The sequence below is a fragment of the Amblyraja radiata genome, chromosome 41, assembly GCF_010909765.2.
Source record: "Amblyraja radiata isolate CabotCenter1 chromosome 41, sAmbRad1.1.pri, whole genome shotgun sequence".
In the NCBI taxonomy this organism is placed as follows: domain Eukaryota; kingdom Metazoa; phylum Chordata; class Chondrichthyes; order Rajiformes; family Rajidae; genus Amblyraja; species Amblyraja radiata.
The window spans coordinates 10,895,134-10,910,173 of NC_045996.1; the positions used below are offsets into that span (position 1 = coordinate 10,895,134).

The window sequence follows — 15,040 nt, forward strand, 5'->3', positions numbered from 1 at the left end:
GCTGTGAGGCAGCACCTCTACCGCTACGCCACCTTGAACGCAAGAACTCAGAATTAATGGCCGTCCTTTTAGAATGGAGGTGAGGAGGAACTTCTTTAGTCAGAGGGTAGTTAAGCCCCTGTCCCACTTTCCTGAGTTACTCACGAATTCTCCCGAGATTTCCCCTTGATTCAAACTCGGAGAATGTCCGTAACGAGTCTGTAGATGTTTCGTAGCGGCTCGTAAATGCCAGCTGTAGGTACTCGGGGCATCAGGTAAGTCGGGACGATTTTTTCAGCGTGTTAAAAAATGTCCACGAGTAAAATAAAATGGCCACGAGTACCTACGGCTGGCTATTACCGTAATTCTCCGAGTTTGATTCTTAAGGGGAAAATAATTCCGGAAAGTGGGACAGGGGCTTTAACCTGTGGAACTCATTGCCACAGAGGGCTGTGGAGGCCAAATCAGTGGATATTTTTAAGGCAGAGATAGACAGATTCTTGATTAGAACGGATGTCAAGGGTTATGGGGCGAAGGCAGGAAAATTGGATTAGGAGGCAGAGATCAGCCATGATTGAATGGCGTAGTAGACTCGATGGGCCGAATGGCCTAATTCTACTCCTATAACTTGTGAATAACTCATTCATTTCTCCCTCTCCACAGACGTGGGCTTCCTGCAGGATCCGGAGGGCATCGTATCCTCCCAGGGGAAGCAGGTGAAGCTGCGTTGCTCCATCAAGGTGTCGGATGAGCTCCCCACAATAACGTGGCAGCGAGACGGCACTCAGTACGTGGCGAACGTCAACCAGGTGCTGCTCCCGCTCAGTGACACCGAGTGGCTGGCCATCAGTGAGCTGAGGTAATTGAGTTGGAGCCTGTAGATGAGATAAGCATGTGCCTTTAATATAGTTACCTCATCACTACTAACCACTCCCCATATCACAAGTATAATTACAACCTCCCCACCCACATATCGCTCTCTAGTTTCCGTGACAGACCACGTACAGCTAGTGCTCTCTGTAATGCTACAGTATGAATAAAAGAAGCAAAGTTACAGTGTGTTGATAACAAATCTTTACATGGTGTCAGAGGTGGGATTCGAACGCACGCCTCCACTTGGAGACCAGCATCAACCAGCTCTGTATTTCACCATTCATGCACTCCAGCCCCTTCGCTTCCTATAGGGGAGGCACGGTGGTGCAGCGGTAGAGTTGCTGCCTTACAGCGCCAGAGACCCAGGTTCGATCCCGACTCCGGGTGCTGTCTGTATGTTCTCCCCATGGCCCTTTACACCTCCCCGTGTGTATGTTCTCCCTGTGACACTTTATCAGTTTATTTATTCATGTGTGTGTATATATTTATATAATGGTATATGGACACACTGATCTGTTCTGTAGTCATGCCTACTATGTTCTGTTGTGCTGAAGCAAAGCAAGAATTTCATTGTCCTATAAGGGACACATGACAATAAACTCACTTGAATCTTGAATCTTGACCCGTGGGTTTTCTGCGGGATCACCGCTTTCCTCCCACACTCCAAAGACGTGCAGGTTTGCAGGCTAATTGGCTTGGTGTAAATGTAAATTGTCCCTAGTGTGTGTAGGGTAGTGTTAATGTGCGGGGATCGCTGGTCGGTGCGGACTCGGTGGGCCAAAGGCCTAGTTTCCGCGCTGTGTCTCTAAACTAAGTGTACTTTAGTTTAGTTTAGTTTACTTTAGACATACAGCGCTTGTTTTACAAGCTTTAGAAATAGCAAGAATGTCCTTCCTCAAATTAGGAGACCAAAACTGCGCGCAATAGTCACAAACACAGTAGCGCATCATAGCAAAAGGATTTGAGTATAAGAGCAGGGAGGTTCTACTGCAGTTGTACAGGGTCTTGGTGAGACCACACCTGGAGTATTGCGTACAGTTTTGGTCTCCTAATCTGAGGAAAGACATTCTTGCCGTAGAGGGAGTACAGAGAAGGTTCACCAGACTGATTCCTGGGATGTCAGGACTTTCATATGAAGAAAGACTGGATAGACTCGGCTTGTACTCGCTAGAATTTAGAAGATTGAGGGGGGATCTTATAGAAACTTACAAAATTCGTAAGGGGTGGGACAGGCTAGATGCAGGAAGATTGTTCCCGATGTTGGGGAAGTCCAGAACAAGGGGTCACAGTTTAAGGATAAGGGGGAAATCTTTTAGGACCGAGATGAGAATTTTTTTTTTTTCTTCACACAGAGAGTGGTGAATCTGTAGAATTCTCTGCCACAGAAGGTAGTTGAGGCCACACAGTTCATTGGCTATATTTAAGAGGGAGTTAGATGTGGCCCTTGTGGCTAAAGGGATCAGGGGGTATGGAGAGAAGGCAGGGATGGGATACTGAGTTGGATGATCAGCCATGATCATAATGAATGGCGGTGCAGGCTCGAAGGGCCGAATGGCCTCCTCCTGCACCTATTTTCTATGTTTCTATCAGTTCCCTAGACAAAGTCCAATGTCCTCAATGGGGTAGAGGTGAACCTTGACTTATGGAAGCGCCATTTAGAAGCCTGATATCGGAGCGGAAGAGGATGTTCCTGAGTCTGGTGGTGCGCGCTTTCAAGCTTCCAGGATGGGAGCAGGGAGAAGAAGGAATGACCGGGGTGGGACAAGTCTTTGATTATGTTGATTGCTTTACCTAGGCAGCATGAAATACAGAAGGAGTGTGGACTCCCATGAAATCTGGCCTGGATGACATCTATGATTCTCTCGCTGTCTTGGGCAGAGCTGTTCCCAAGCTGTGATGCAACCGACTCCATGCTCTCTATGGTGCATCTGTAGAAGTTTGAAGGTGTCGCTGAAACCGTGCTTAATTCAGTGTGTTTTGAAAGTGTGAGCGGAAGATCCTTGTGCAATGAAAAGTAAATGGACTAGGATATTGAAGAGGCCAAACGTGGTGTGGAATTGAAGAAGTGTCATTCTCTTTTCATTTGCAGTATTCCCTCCATTCACCGTTCCGATGTTGGGAGTTACCGATGCGTTGCTTCAGTCAAAGGGAAAAAAATTGTCTCCAAGGAAGCACAACTGGACACAGAAGGTATGTTATCCATAAAAATGGCCCATGGAATGCCGACCCTAACAGCTGGAGAGACCCTGTCCAAACTTCAATATACCCATTGCAGCAGTAGAGTTATTATGCCCCTGTCCCACTTAGGAAACCTGGATGGAAACCTCTGGAGACTTTGCACCCCACCCAAGGTTTCCGTGCAGTTCCTGGAGGTTCCCAGAGGTTTTTGTCAGTCTCCCTACCTGCTTCCACTACCTGCAACCACCTGCAACCAGTGGGAACCGCACGGAAACCTTGGGTGGGGCGCAAAGTCTCCAGAGGTTTCCGTTCAGGTTTCCTAAGTGGGACAGGGGCATTACAGTGGTGCAGCGGTAGAGTTGCTGCCTTACAATGCAAGGGACAGCGGTTCGATCCTCTGACTATGGGTGCTGTTTCCTGAGACGTCACCCATTTCGACCCGAGACGTCACCCATTCCTTCTCTCCAGAGATGCTGCCTGTCCCGCTGAGTTACTCCAGCATTTTGTGCCCATCTTCAGTGGGAAGAAGGGCCTGTTTTTCTCCCTGTATCTCTAAACTAAACTAATCACGGAACCTTATGTATCACCACTGGCCTGCCTACCTCAGTCAGAAAAATACTCCTCTATCACCAACCTGATCTCCCGGTGGCTCAGCACTTCAACTCCCCCTCCCATTCCGAATCCGATATTTCTGTCCTGGGCCTCCTCCATGGCCAGAGTGAGTCCCACTGTAAATTGGAGGAGCAGCACCTCATATTTCGCTCGGGGCAGTTTACACCCCAGCGGTATGAACATTGACTTCCAATTTCAGGTAGTCCTTGCTTTCTCCCTCTTTCCCCTCCCCTTCCCAGCTCTCCCACAGCCCACTGTCTCTGCCCCTTCCCGCCCTGCCCCCCCCACCCCCACATCATTCTGAAGAAGGGTCTCGACCCGAAACGTCGCCTTTTCCTTCGCTCCATAGATGCTGCCTCACCCGCTGAGTTTCTCCAGCATTTTTGTCTACCTCTGTCTTGTATAACAAAGTCAATCTTGGATTCAGTTTACGGACTCACTGTGTATTCATTGTGACTGAATCTTCTGGATCAGTTTACCATGGGCGAACTTGTCGAATGATTCACTAAATTCCATGAGGCCAACATCCACAGCTCAACCCTCATCAATCACTTTTGTGTTGCTTCTTACACTTTATCATATTGAAGAAACATTGTTAGCAATATATAGCTTGCAGAAAATGAGTACATTTCAGAAAGGTATCCATTTCAGGGACAAAAATGCTGGAGAAACTCAGCGGGTGAGGCAGCATCTATGGAACGAAGGAATAGGTGACATTTCGGATCGAGAGCCGACTTCGGAGAGAGGAGGAGAACTCTTTCAAAGTAGGCATACCTTGAAGAAGTGTCTCGACCTGAAACAATAGACAACAGGTGCAGGAGTAGGTCATTCGGCCCTTCGAGCCAGCACCGCCATCCAATGTGATCATGGCTGATCATCCCCAATCAGTACGCCTATTTCCTTCGCTCCATAGATGCTGCTGCACCCGCTGAGTTTCTCCAGCATTTTTGTGTACCATCCCCAATCATTAACCCGTTCCTGCTGCCTTCTCCCCATATCCCCTGACTCCGCTATTTTTAAGAGCCCTATCTAGCTCTTTCTTGAAAGCATCACCTATTCCTTCGCTCCATAGATGCTGCCTCACCCGCTGAGTTTCTCCAGCATTTTTGTCTACCTTTGAATTTTCCAGCCTCTGCAGTTCCTTCTTAAACATCTCAGGGACAAATTCATAACTGAGCTGGGCTTGTTTATGCGTTGAACCACTCTATGACTCTGTGTGTCGTTCCTTAACGTTCCCCCCTGCCTTTGCTCCCTCAGGTCTGCCCCACTTTACAGAGGAGCCGCAGGACCTCAACGTGTTTGGGGACGTGCCCTTCAACCTCAGCTGTGGCGCGGCGGGATCGCCCGGCGTCCAGGAGCTGGTGTGGCTGCAGGATGGGAGTCCCGTGCTGCGCAAGGAGAAGACGGAGGCCACCTCCCCTTCCACCCTGACTGTGCAAGGTGAGGATTAAACCCCTGTCCCACTGTACCAATTCATTGATGAATTCTCCTGAGTTGCAAGATGCACTCTAGATGCAGGAAGATTGTTCCCGATGTTGGGGAAGTCCAGAACAAGGGGGTCACAGTTTAAGGATAAGGGGGAAGTCTTTCAGGAACGAGATGAGAAAAAAACATTTCGCACTGAGAGTGGTGAATCTGTGGAACTCTCTGCCACAGAAGGTAGTTGAGGCCACAGTTCATTGGCTATATTTAAGAGGGAGTTAGATGCGGCCCTTGTGGCTAAAGGGATCAGGGGGTATGGAGAGAAGGCAGGTACAGGATACTGAGTTGGATGATCAGCTATGATCATATTGAATGGCGGTGCAGGCTTGAAGGGCCGAATGGCCTACTCCTGCACCTATTTTCTATGTTTCTATGTTTGCCCTGATTCGAACTCGGAGATTTACGGTAATGACCACTCGTAGGTACTCGGGGCTCTCGTGGACATTTTACAACATGTTGAAAAATCTTCACAAGTCTTCCCGAGCTTTCCGCGTTTTCCGAGTACCTGCCGTTAGTGGTGCGAGCCGCTAAGAGACGTCCCCGAGCTCCGACGTACCCGCTATGTACGTTCTACGTGCTTACCACGAGTTTGATTTTTTTTTAAACTCGGGTGAGCTCTTGAATGAACTCGTACAGGGCTTTTACGGACTTTGGGGGGGGGGGGGGGCCATGAAACCCGTGAAAAACAACAGAGGTTCTCGGAGCAGAATTACGCCATTCGGCCCATCAAGTCTACTCCGCCATTCAATCATGGCTGATCTACCTCTCCCATTTAACCCCATTCTCCTGCCATCTCCCCGTAACTCCTGACGCCCGTACCAATCAAAAATCTGTCGACCTCCTCCTTTCAAATATCCATTGACTTGGCCTCCAATGAATTCCACAGATTCACCACCCTCTGACCAAAGAAAATGCAGTCCCATCCAACCTGTTGTCCTTGTAATCACACGATGCCACTGAAATGGTGTCATTGAGGGAACGCCTCTATAAATTAGAGAGGTCACAGTGGTGCAGCCTGTAAAGTCGCTGCCTTGCGGCTCCAGGCACCCAGGTTTAACACTGGACTTCCGCCCACCACCCATACTGTCTGAAGATCTCGGAGAAAACCCACGCAGGTCACGGGGAGAACGTACAAACTCCGTACAGACAGCACCCACAGCCGGGATCGAACCGGGAACTCCGGCACTGCATTCGCTGTAAGGCAGCAGCTCAACTATAAAAACAACCCAATGTCTTGCCCTCCGCAGCCGTCTGAATGCATGAATAAGTTTATTGGCCAAGTATTCACATACAAGGAATTTGCCTTGGTGCTCCACCCACAAGTAACAACATGACATACAGCGACAGTTACGAATGACACATAAAACACCAAACATTAATAAGAAAACATTATTGATTAAACATGTGACCCAAACAAAATTCCAGAGGCTACAGACTTTTGGCTATTAAGTAGAGCTACTACTCGTGGAAAATATTGCTTGTTGCAATGAATTCCACAGATTCACCACCCTCTAGCGAAAGAAATCGCTCCTCAACTCCATTCTAAAGATCCTTTTATTCTGAGGCTGTGCCCTCTGGTCTTAGACTCTCCCAATGTCTGTACCAGACATACTGCCAATATAAACTAGTCTCATCTGCCTGTAAATGGTACCATCCCCTCCATTCCCAGTATTATTCCTAAAAAAACATTTTTTCCCCCCTGTTGTGTAATACTGGAAAAACATCATCATTCCCAGAGAATGGCCATCTGAATCCTGAATCCATTTTCCCCACCACCCCCACAATTCCTGTCTTTTCCGATCTCATCCGCAAATATGACCTCACTCCGGAGTATTTCATAATCGGCAGAAGGCTTCGGAGAAGATTTGGGAAAAACAATGTTTCCTTTTCATTGCTTCCCATTCATTTTGAAAATGGAATCCTGGAGATTCTGGGGGGATCCTGGGACTCAACAAGAGTCAGGGAAGGCTGTGAGTTTCCTTCTGTTTCCCGAAATGGAGGCCAGGCTTCGCCAGTTCTCTCAGTCACATTCCAGCCCACCACCGGAGAGAATGGGCCCTTTGTGTCCCTCCCCCCCTTGTGTGTGGCCTTGGTCAAGATTTTGTTATGGCGAGAGTGAGAGGAGGGGGAGAGGTGTTTACAGAAAACACAGGCTCCACTCCATCGAAGATGCTGGCGTAACTCAGTGGGACAGGCAGCATCTCTGGGGAAAAAGGAATGTCCGTCAACAGATGGTGACTTTGTCGAGTGCTTCAATTCTCAGTCAGGAGAAACCATTAAGGTGGTCATGGTGGCGCAGCGGTAGAGTTGCTGCCTTACAGCGAATGCAGCGCCGGAGACCCGGGTTCGATCCCGACTATGGGTGCTGTCTGTACGGAGTTTGCACGTTCTCCCCGTGACCTGCGTGGGTTTCCTCCGAGATCTTCGGTTTCCTCCCACACTCCAAAGACGTACGGGTTTGTAGGTTAATTGGCTTTGGTAAATGTAAACATTGTCCCCTAGTGGGTGTAGGATGGTGTTAATGTGCGGGGATCGCTGGTCGGCGCGGACACGGTGGGCCGAAGGGCCTGTTTCCGTGCTGTATCTCTAAACTAAACCACGATCATTTCATAATATAGGCACAAAGTGCTGGAGTAACTCTGACAGGACTCAAAGTCAGGCAGTGTCTCTGGGGAAAATAGGTAGGTATTGTTTTGTGTCGGGAAGTCTGAAGAAGGGTCCCGACCTGAAACGTCACCTGTCAATTTTCTGCAGAGATGCTGACTGACCCGCTGAGTTTAGTTTAGTTTAGAGATACAGCGCGGAAACAGGCCCACCGTGTCAGCGCCGACCAGATCCCCGCACATTAACACTATCCTACACCCACTAGGGACAATGTTTACATTGACCAAGCCAATTAACCTACAAACCTGCACGTCTTTGGAGCGTGGGAGGAAACCGAAGATCTCGGAGAAAACCCACGCAGGTCACGGGGAGAATGTACAAACTCTGTACAGGCAGCACCCGTAGTCGGGATCGAACCCGGGTCTCCGGCGCTGCATTCGCTGTAAGGCAGCAACTCTACCGCTGCGCCACCGTGACGAATTACTCCAGCAATTAATGTTTATCTTTGGTATAAATCATCGTTTGCGGTTCCTTTTAATTTCATTCCCTAATATGTTTATCATTGCCTATTTTTGGTGCTTTTGGTACTGAGTTACAAAACAATGTAGGCTCCCACAAGGACAAGACCAGCCTGCAAGTAAGGTCGGCTTTTAAACCACTTAGTTGCCGGGCTATTGTGTTTTATACACAGGAATGTTGAAGTACAGTGTTAGACTGTATCAATGTATGACTTTGTATATATATCAACCATCCTACCACAACCAGAGAGCAGTCCTGAACTACTATCTACCTCATTGGTGAACCTCGTACTATCATTGAGCTGGCTTTACCTTGCACTAAACATTTAAGAAAGAACTGCAGATGCTGGAAAAATCGAAGGTAGACAAAAATGCCTAACCCTTCATCAGTCTCGATCCGAAACGTCACCTATTCCTTCGCTCCATAGGTGCTGCCTCACCCGCTGAGTTTCTCCAGCATTTTTGTCTACCTTGCACTGAACATAGAAACATGGAAGACATAGAGAATAGGTGCAGGAGTAGGCCATTCGGCCCTTCGAGCCTGCACCGCCATTCAATATGATCATGGCGTTGTTCGCTTATCATGTATCTATACACTGTAAATGTCTGGATTGTAATCAAGTATTGTCTCAATGCTGACTCGAATAGTGACAGGCTTGGATAGAGTGGATGTGGAGAGGAGTTTTCCACTGGTGGGAGAGTCTAGGACTAGAGGTCGCAGCCTCAGAATTAAAGGACGTTCCTTTAGGAAGGAGATGAGGAATTTCTTCAGTTGGAGGATGGTGAATCTGTGGAATTCTTTGCCACAGAAGGCTGTTTTTAAGGCAGAGATAGATAGATTTTTAGTGTGGGTGTCGGGGGTTATGGGGAGAAGGCAGGAGAATGGGGTTAGGATGCTGGAACTGCAGATGCTGGAAAATCAAAGGTAGACAAAAGTGCTAGAGAAACTCAGCGGGTGCGGCAGCATCTATGGAGCGAAGGAAATAGGCAACGTTTCGGGACGAAACCAGGAAGGAAATAGGTAACGTTTCGGGCCGAAACCCTTCCGGGTTTCGTCCCGAAACGTTGCCTATTTCCTTCGCTCCATAGATGCTGCTGCACCCGCTGAGTTTCTCCAGCATTTTTGTGTACCTATCCTTGATTGTCATTCAGACTTAAATACCAAAACACACACTTAACACAGTTTAACATCCACCACAGTGAGTCTACCAGGCACCTCCTCACTGTGATGGAAGGCAAAAGTCTTAAAGTCCTTGTCTCTTCCCTCCTTGTTCTCCCTCTGCCCTGGGGCGATCCAGGCTTCCGATGTTGTGACCCCTGCCGGGTGATGGTACGTCCCGCGGCCGAATCCAAGCTCCGCGAACGGGCCGGTTCAAACTCCGCGGCCCGGGGCGGTCAAAGCTGCCGCCCTCCAGTCCAGCTGGTGTTGCGGGAGCTCCGGAGAAACAGGGTCACCAACCTGGGACCTGCGAGCTCCCGATGTTGTCTGCAGCCCAGTCCACTGGGCAGACATGATTGATGGCTAGGTGGACTCGATGGGCCGAATGGCCTATTTCTCCTCCTATCACTTATGACCTTATGGGTAGCACTCAACAAAAGCTTTTCACTGTACCTCGGTACATGAGACAAGAAACTAAACTTCAAACAGCTGAATCGGAGAGACGAGCTGGTTGAAAGCCAAAGGAAAAAGCACAGAGTGTTTACTGAGAACATGCTGCACATTCCATGCCCGCTGCTCACTCTGCGGATGAGATGAAGCCTTGGCCAGGCCTCTGTAAACAGCAGCAGTGACTCATTGTCAATGAGGGCTGCACCACTCACAACTCCTGGGCAGTGGAGTACAGTCATTAGAGAAACTCAGCGGGTGAGGCAGCATCTAGGGAGCGAAGGAATAGGTGATGTTTCGGTTCGAGACCCTTCTTCACTCCATAGATGCTGCCTCACCCGCTGAGTTTCTCCAGCATTTTTGTCTACTTTTGATTTTTTTCCAGCATCTGCAGTTCCTTCTTAAACACTATGATCATGGCTGATCATCCAGAATCAGTGTGTCGGAGGTTATGAGTAGAAGGCAGGGAAATGGGGTTCGGCGGGAGATATTGAATGGCGGAGTAGACTTGATGGGCCGAATGGCCTAATTCTGCTCCCATTCCTTATGACCTTAGTACCCCGTTCCTACTTTCTCCCCATATCCCCTGAATCCGTTAGCCCTAAGAGCTATATCTAACTCTCTCTTGAATACATTTGCCTGACCCGCTGTTAAGGGGCTGTCCCACTGCGGAGACCTAATCCACGAGTTCTGGCGAGTTTGCCCTCGACTCGTACTCGCAGCATGGTCGACACGAGATCCTAGGAGGTCTTGTAACTCTCCTTCATGCTCGAGAGTGGTCCCCGCGTACTCGAGGCCTCAGCTAGGTCGCGGCGTATTTTTCAACATGTTCAAGATTCAAGAGAGTTTATTGTCATGTGTCCCAGATAGGACAATGAAATTCTTGCTTTGCTTCAGCACAACAGAATATAGTAGGCATGAATAAATACAGATCAGTGTGTCCATATACCATTGAAAATATATATACACACACATAAATAATCAGATAAAGTGCATTGGGCTATTAATGTTCAGAGTTTTGTTTGAGTTGAGTTTAATAGCCTGATGGCTGTGGGGAAGGAGCTATTCCTGAACCTGGATGGCTGGTGGGGAAGGAGCTATTCCTGAACCTGGATGTTGTGGGGAAGCAACTATTCCTGAACCTGGATGGTTGTGGGGAAGCAACTATTCCTGAACCTGGATGGCTGAGTATCAACGATCGAGTTGTTTCCTGCACCTGCGCCCGTGAGACTAACTCCTGTTTCTCGTTGCTCCAGGACTGCAGAAGTCAGCGGCTTTCCGGTGCGAGGCCCACAACGCCAAGGGAGTCGCCACGTCTAGGACGGCCACCATCAAAGGTAGGCGCTCCCCTGCAGTGCCGGGGGTTCACCAGAAGGGTGCGGCACTGACGGTACATTCAACACCATGCATCGTTGCTCTTCACAAGTTCACACTCATTAGTCAGAGGAGCAGGATTAGGCCATTCGGCCCATCAAGTCTACTCTGCCATTCAATCATGGCTGATCTTAAGGGGTTGGACAGGCTAGATGCAGGAAGATTGTTCCCGATGTTGGGGAAGTCCAGAACTAGGGGTCACAGTTTAAGGATAAGGGGGAAATCTTTTAGGACCGAGATGAGGAAAACATTTTCCACACAGAGAGTGGTGAATCTGTGGAATTCTCTGCCACAGAAGGTAGTTGAGGCCACAGTTCATTGGCTATATTTAAGAGGGAGTTAGATGTGGCCCTTGTGGCTAAAGGGATCAGGGGGTATGGAGAGAAGGCAGGGATGGGATACTGAGTTGGATGATCAGCCATGATCATATCGAATGGCGGTGCACCTATTTTCTATGTTTCTATGTTTCTGTCTATCTCTCCCTCTCAACACCATTCTCCTGCCTTCTCCCCATAACCCCTGACACCTGTACTAATCAATAATCTATCAATCTCCACTTTGAAGATACTAAATGACTTGGCTTCCACTGCCTTCTGTGTCAATAAATTCCACAGATTCACCACCCTCTGGCTGAAGAAATTCCTCCACATCTTCTTTCGAAACGTGCGTCCTTTTATCCTGAGGCTGTGCCCTCTGGTCCTAGACTCTCCCACCAGTGGAAACATCCTCTCCACATCCACTCTATCCCGGCCTGTCACTATTCTTGAAGCAGGTTGGCGGCACGGTGGCGCAGCGGTAGAGTTGCTGCCTCGCAGCGCCAGAGACCTGGCTACGGGTGCTGTCTTAACGGAGTTTGCGCGTTTTCCTTGTGACCACATGGGTTTTCTCCAGATGCACGGGTTCCTCTTCCATTTCAAAGACGTGCAGGTTTGTTGATCAATTGGCTTCTGTAAATTGTCCCTAAGTGTGTAGAATAGAACTAGTGTGAACGGGTGATCGCTGGTCGACAGAGACTCAGTAGACCACCGGGCCAGTGTCTACACTGTGTTATTAAACGACAGATGGCACAATGGGCTAAGTGTTCGGCTGGCAACCGGAAGGTAGCCGGTTCGAATCCCGCTTGGAGTGCATACTGTCGTTGTGTCCTTGGGCAAGACACTTCACCCACCTTTGCCTGTGTGTGAATGTGTGTGAGTGATTGGTGGTGGTCGGAGGGGCCGTAGGCGCAGATTGGCAGCCACGCTTCCGTCAGTCTGCCCTTGGGCAGCTGTGGCTACAGAAGTAGCTTACCACCACCGAGTGTGACTGAGGAGTGAATTAATAATGCGATGTAAAGCGCCTTGAGTATTAGAAAGGCGCTATATAAATCCCATCCATTATTATTATTATTATTATTATTATTAAACTAATCTAATCTAAACTAATCTAAACACAACTAAACTACACTACAAACAACACTACTCCTTTCCTTAACTGTTCTTCCCGATGTTGGGGGAGTCCTGAAGCAGGGGCCACACACAGTTTAAGAATAAGGGATAAGCCATTTAGAACGGAGACGAGGAAACACTTTTTCTCACAGAGAGTGGTGAGTCTGTGGAATTCTCTGCCTCAGAGGGCGGTGGAGGCCGGTTCTCTGGATGCTTTCAAGAGAGAGCTAGATAGGGCTCTTAAAGATAGTGGAGTCAGGGGGTATGGGGAGAAGGCAGGAATGGGGTACTGATTGGGGATGATCAGCCATGATCACATTGAATGGGGATGCTGGCTCGAAGGGCCAAATGGCCTACTCCTGCACCTATTGTCTATTATCTAACTGGCAATCCTGTCTCTCTGCCCCTCTCTGCCCCTCTCTGTACCTCTCTGCCTCTCTCTGCCTCTCTCTGCCTCTCTATCTGCCTCTCTCTCTGCCCCTCTCTGCCTGTCTTGCCACTTAATTGGTACATGTGACAATTTAATTGAATCTTGAATCTCTCACTCACCACCCCTCCAGCCTCTGGCAGTCTAACAGTGATCCAAGCTGCGGAATGGATTCCTGATCCGTGCCCTCACCCCCGCCCTGTCAGCTGTGCGCCGGGCACGGAGATGGCACAGTGGGCACTGGGCAAGGACAGTCCTGCATCAGATTGCATTTCCTTCACCTCTCCCCCTCCCCTTCTCCCACCCCCTCGTCCCACACATCAGCAGCTGCCGAGGAGCTTCGAGTGACCTGTGGAAGGAATGCCCCTACAGGAACGTTGAGAGACCCTGGACACAGGGCAGGACAATCCAATCTTTATCCTCTGCCTGTTTACCACACTGGCTGTTGAAGGGGCCATTAGTGGAAGTCTCTCTCCCTCTCTCTCTCTCTCTCGCTCCCTCTCTCTCTCTGGCAACAGTTCCCATTCATTCCCTTGGCAAGATTCCCGCATGCCGGTTCTGCCAATCCTACACATCACAAAAGAGCCAATAGAATCAGATTCCTGCCTTTCTCTCCCAATGTTTGAACTTTAATGGAACCATATTCAACCCTCTCCCAGGAATTAAACCCTAATTACACTCACCTAATACCCTGTCGACACAAGTAGCTGCAGATGCTGGTAAATTTAAGGCAGAGATGGATAGATAGATTCTTGATAAGTACTTTTAGTGTGAGTTTAGTTTAGTTTAGAGATACAGTGCGGAAACAGGCCCTTCGACCCACCGGGTCCGTGCCGACCAGCGATCCCCGCACATTAACACTATCCTACACCCACCAGGAACAATTTTTTTACATTTACCAAGGCAGTTAACCTACAAACCTGTACGTGTGGGAGGAACCGAAGATCTCGGGGAAAACCCACGCAGGTCACGGGGAGAACGTGCAAACTCCGTACAGACAGCGCCCGTAGTCGGGATCGAACCCGGGTCTCCGGCGCTGCATTCGCTGCAAGGCAGCAACTCTACCGCTGCGCTACCGTGACCCACTACTTGATGTTGTTTCGGGGAGAAGGCAGGAGAATGGGGTTAGGAGGCAGAGGTAGATCAGCCATGACTGAAAAGTGGAATCGACTTGATGGGCCGAATGGCCTAATTCCACTGCTATCACTTAGGAAGTTAAGTTATGAATATGAAGCAAAAAAAAAAAACCCCCACAAAGTGTTGGAGTAATGCCCCTGTCCCACTTAGGAAACCTGAACGGAAACCTCTGGAGACTTTGCGCCCCGCCCAAGGTTTCCGTGCAGTTCCCGGAGGTCGCAGGTGATTGCCGGAGGTTGCAGGTAGTGGAAGCAGGTAGGGAGACTGACAAAAACCTCCGGGAACCGCACGGAAACCTTGGGTGGGGCGCAAAGTCTCCAGAGGTTTCCGTTCAGGTTTCCTAAGTGGGACAGGGGCATAACTCTGCAGGCCAGGCAGCATCTCTGGAGAACGTGGACAGGCCAGCCCATAACTTTCACGTTCCTTGCCTGGTCTCATTCCTCATTCTTCCCTCAGCGCTTGCCCATACCAGCCCGCTCCCCCACCACCCTCTCCCCTGCAACGTTCCCCCTTCCCGCTCATCCAGACAACAGTAGCTGAAATTAACTTGGGAAAGGCTAGGGGGCTGGGGAATGTATTTGTAGCTGTGTGCACGTGGCTAACTAAACCTTCAAAGAAGATTTGTGCAGTGGTCGTAACGGATAGGGAGTGTCTTCCTCCCTGGGCCCCACTCAGTAGATGCCAAGTTAAACTGGAGGCCCACATCTTTTAAAGCACTTTGGATCCCATCTTAGACAGTTATAATGTATAGGTCCCAGACCTCAGCATTTCTATCCCTGATCCCTATGGGAATTCCTGCTTGACAGAGAGATGAATAGGAATC

General features: G+C 49.2%; 1 protein-coding gene across 1 annotated transcript in view; it reads left to right on the plus strand.

Moving 5' to 3' along the window:
- axl (AXL receptor tyrosine kinase) overlaps positions 1-15,040 on the plus strand; it is a 90,402-nt gene that overhangs the window by 28,957 nt on the left and 46,405 nt on the right. The window contains exons 3-6 of the mRNA XM_033014344.1: positions 643-838; positions 2,942-3,042; positions 4,900-5,082; positions 11,109-11,242. Of these exons, the coding sequence (XP_032870235.1) occupies positions 643-838; positions 2,942-3,042; positions 4,900-5,082; positions 11,109-11,242 (614 nt within the window). The remainder of the gene's footprint in view (positions 1-642; positions 839-2,941; positions 3,043-4,899; positions 5,083-11,108; positions 11,243-15,040) is intronic.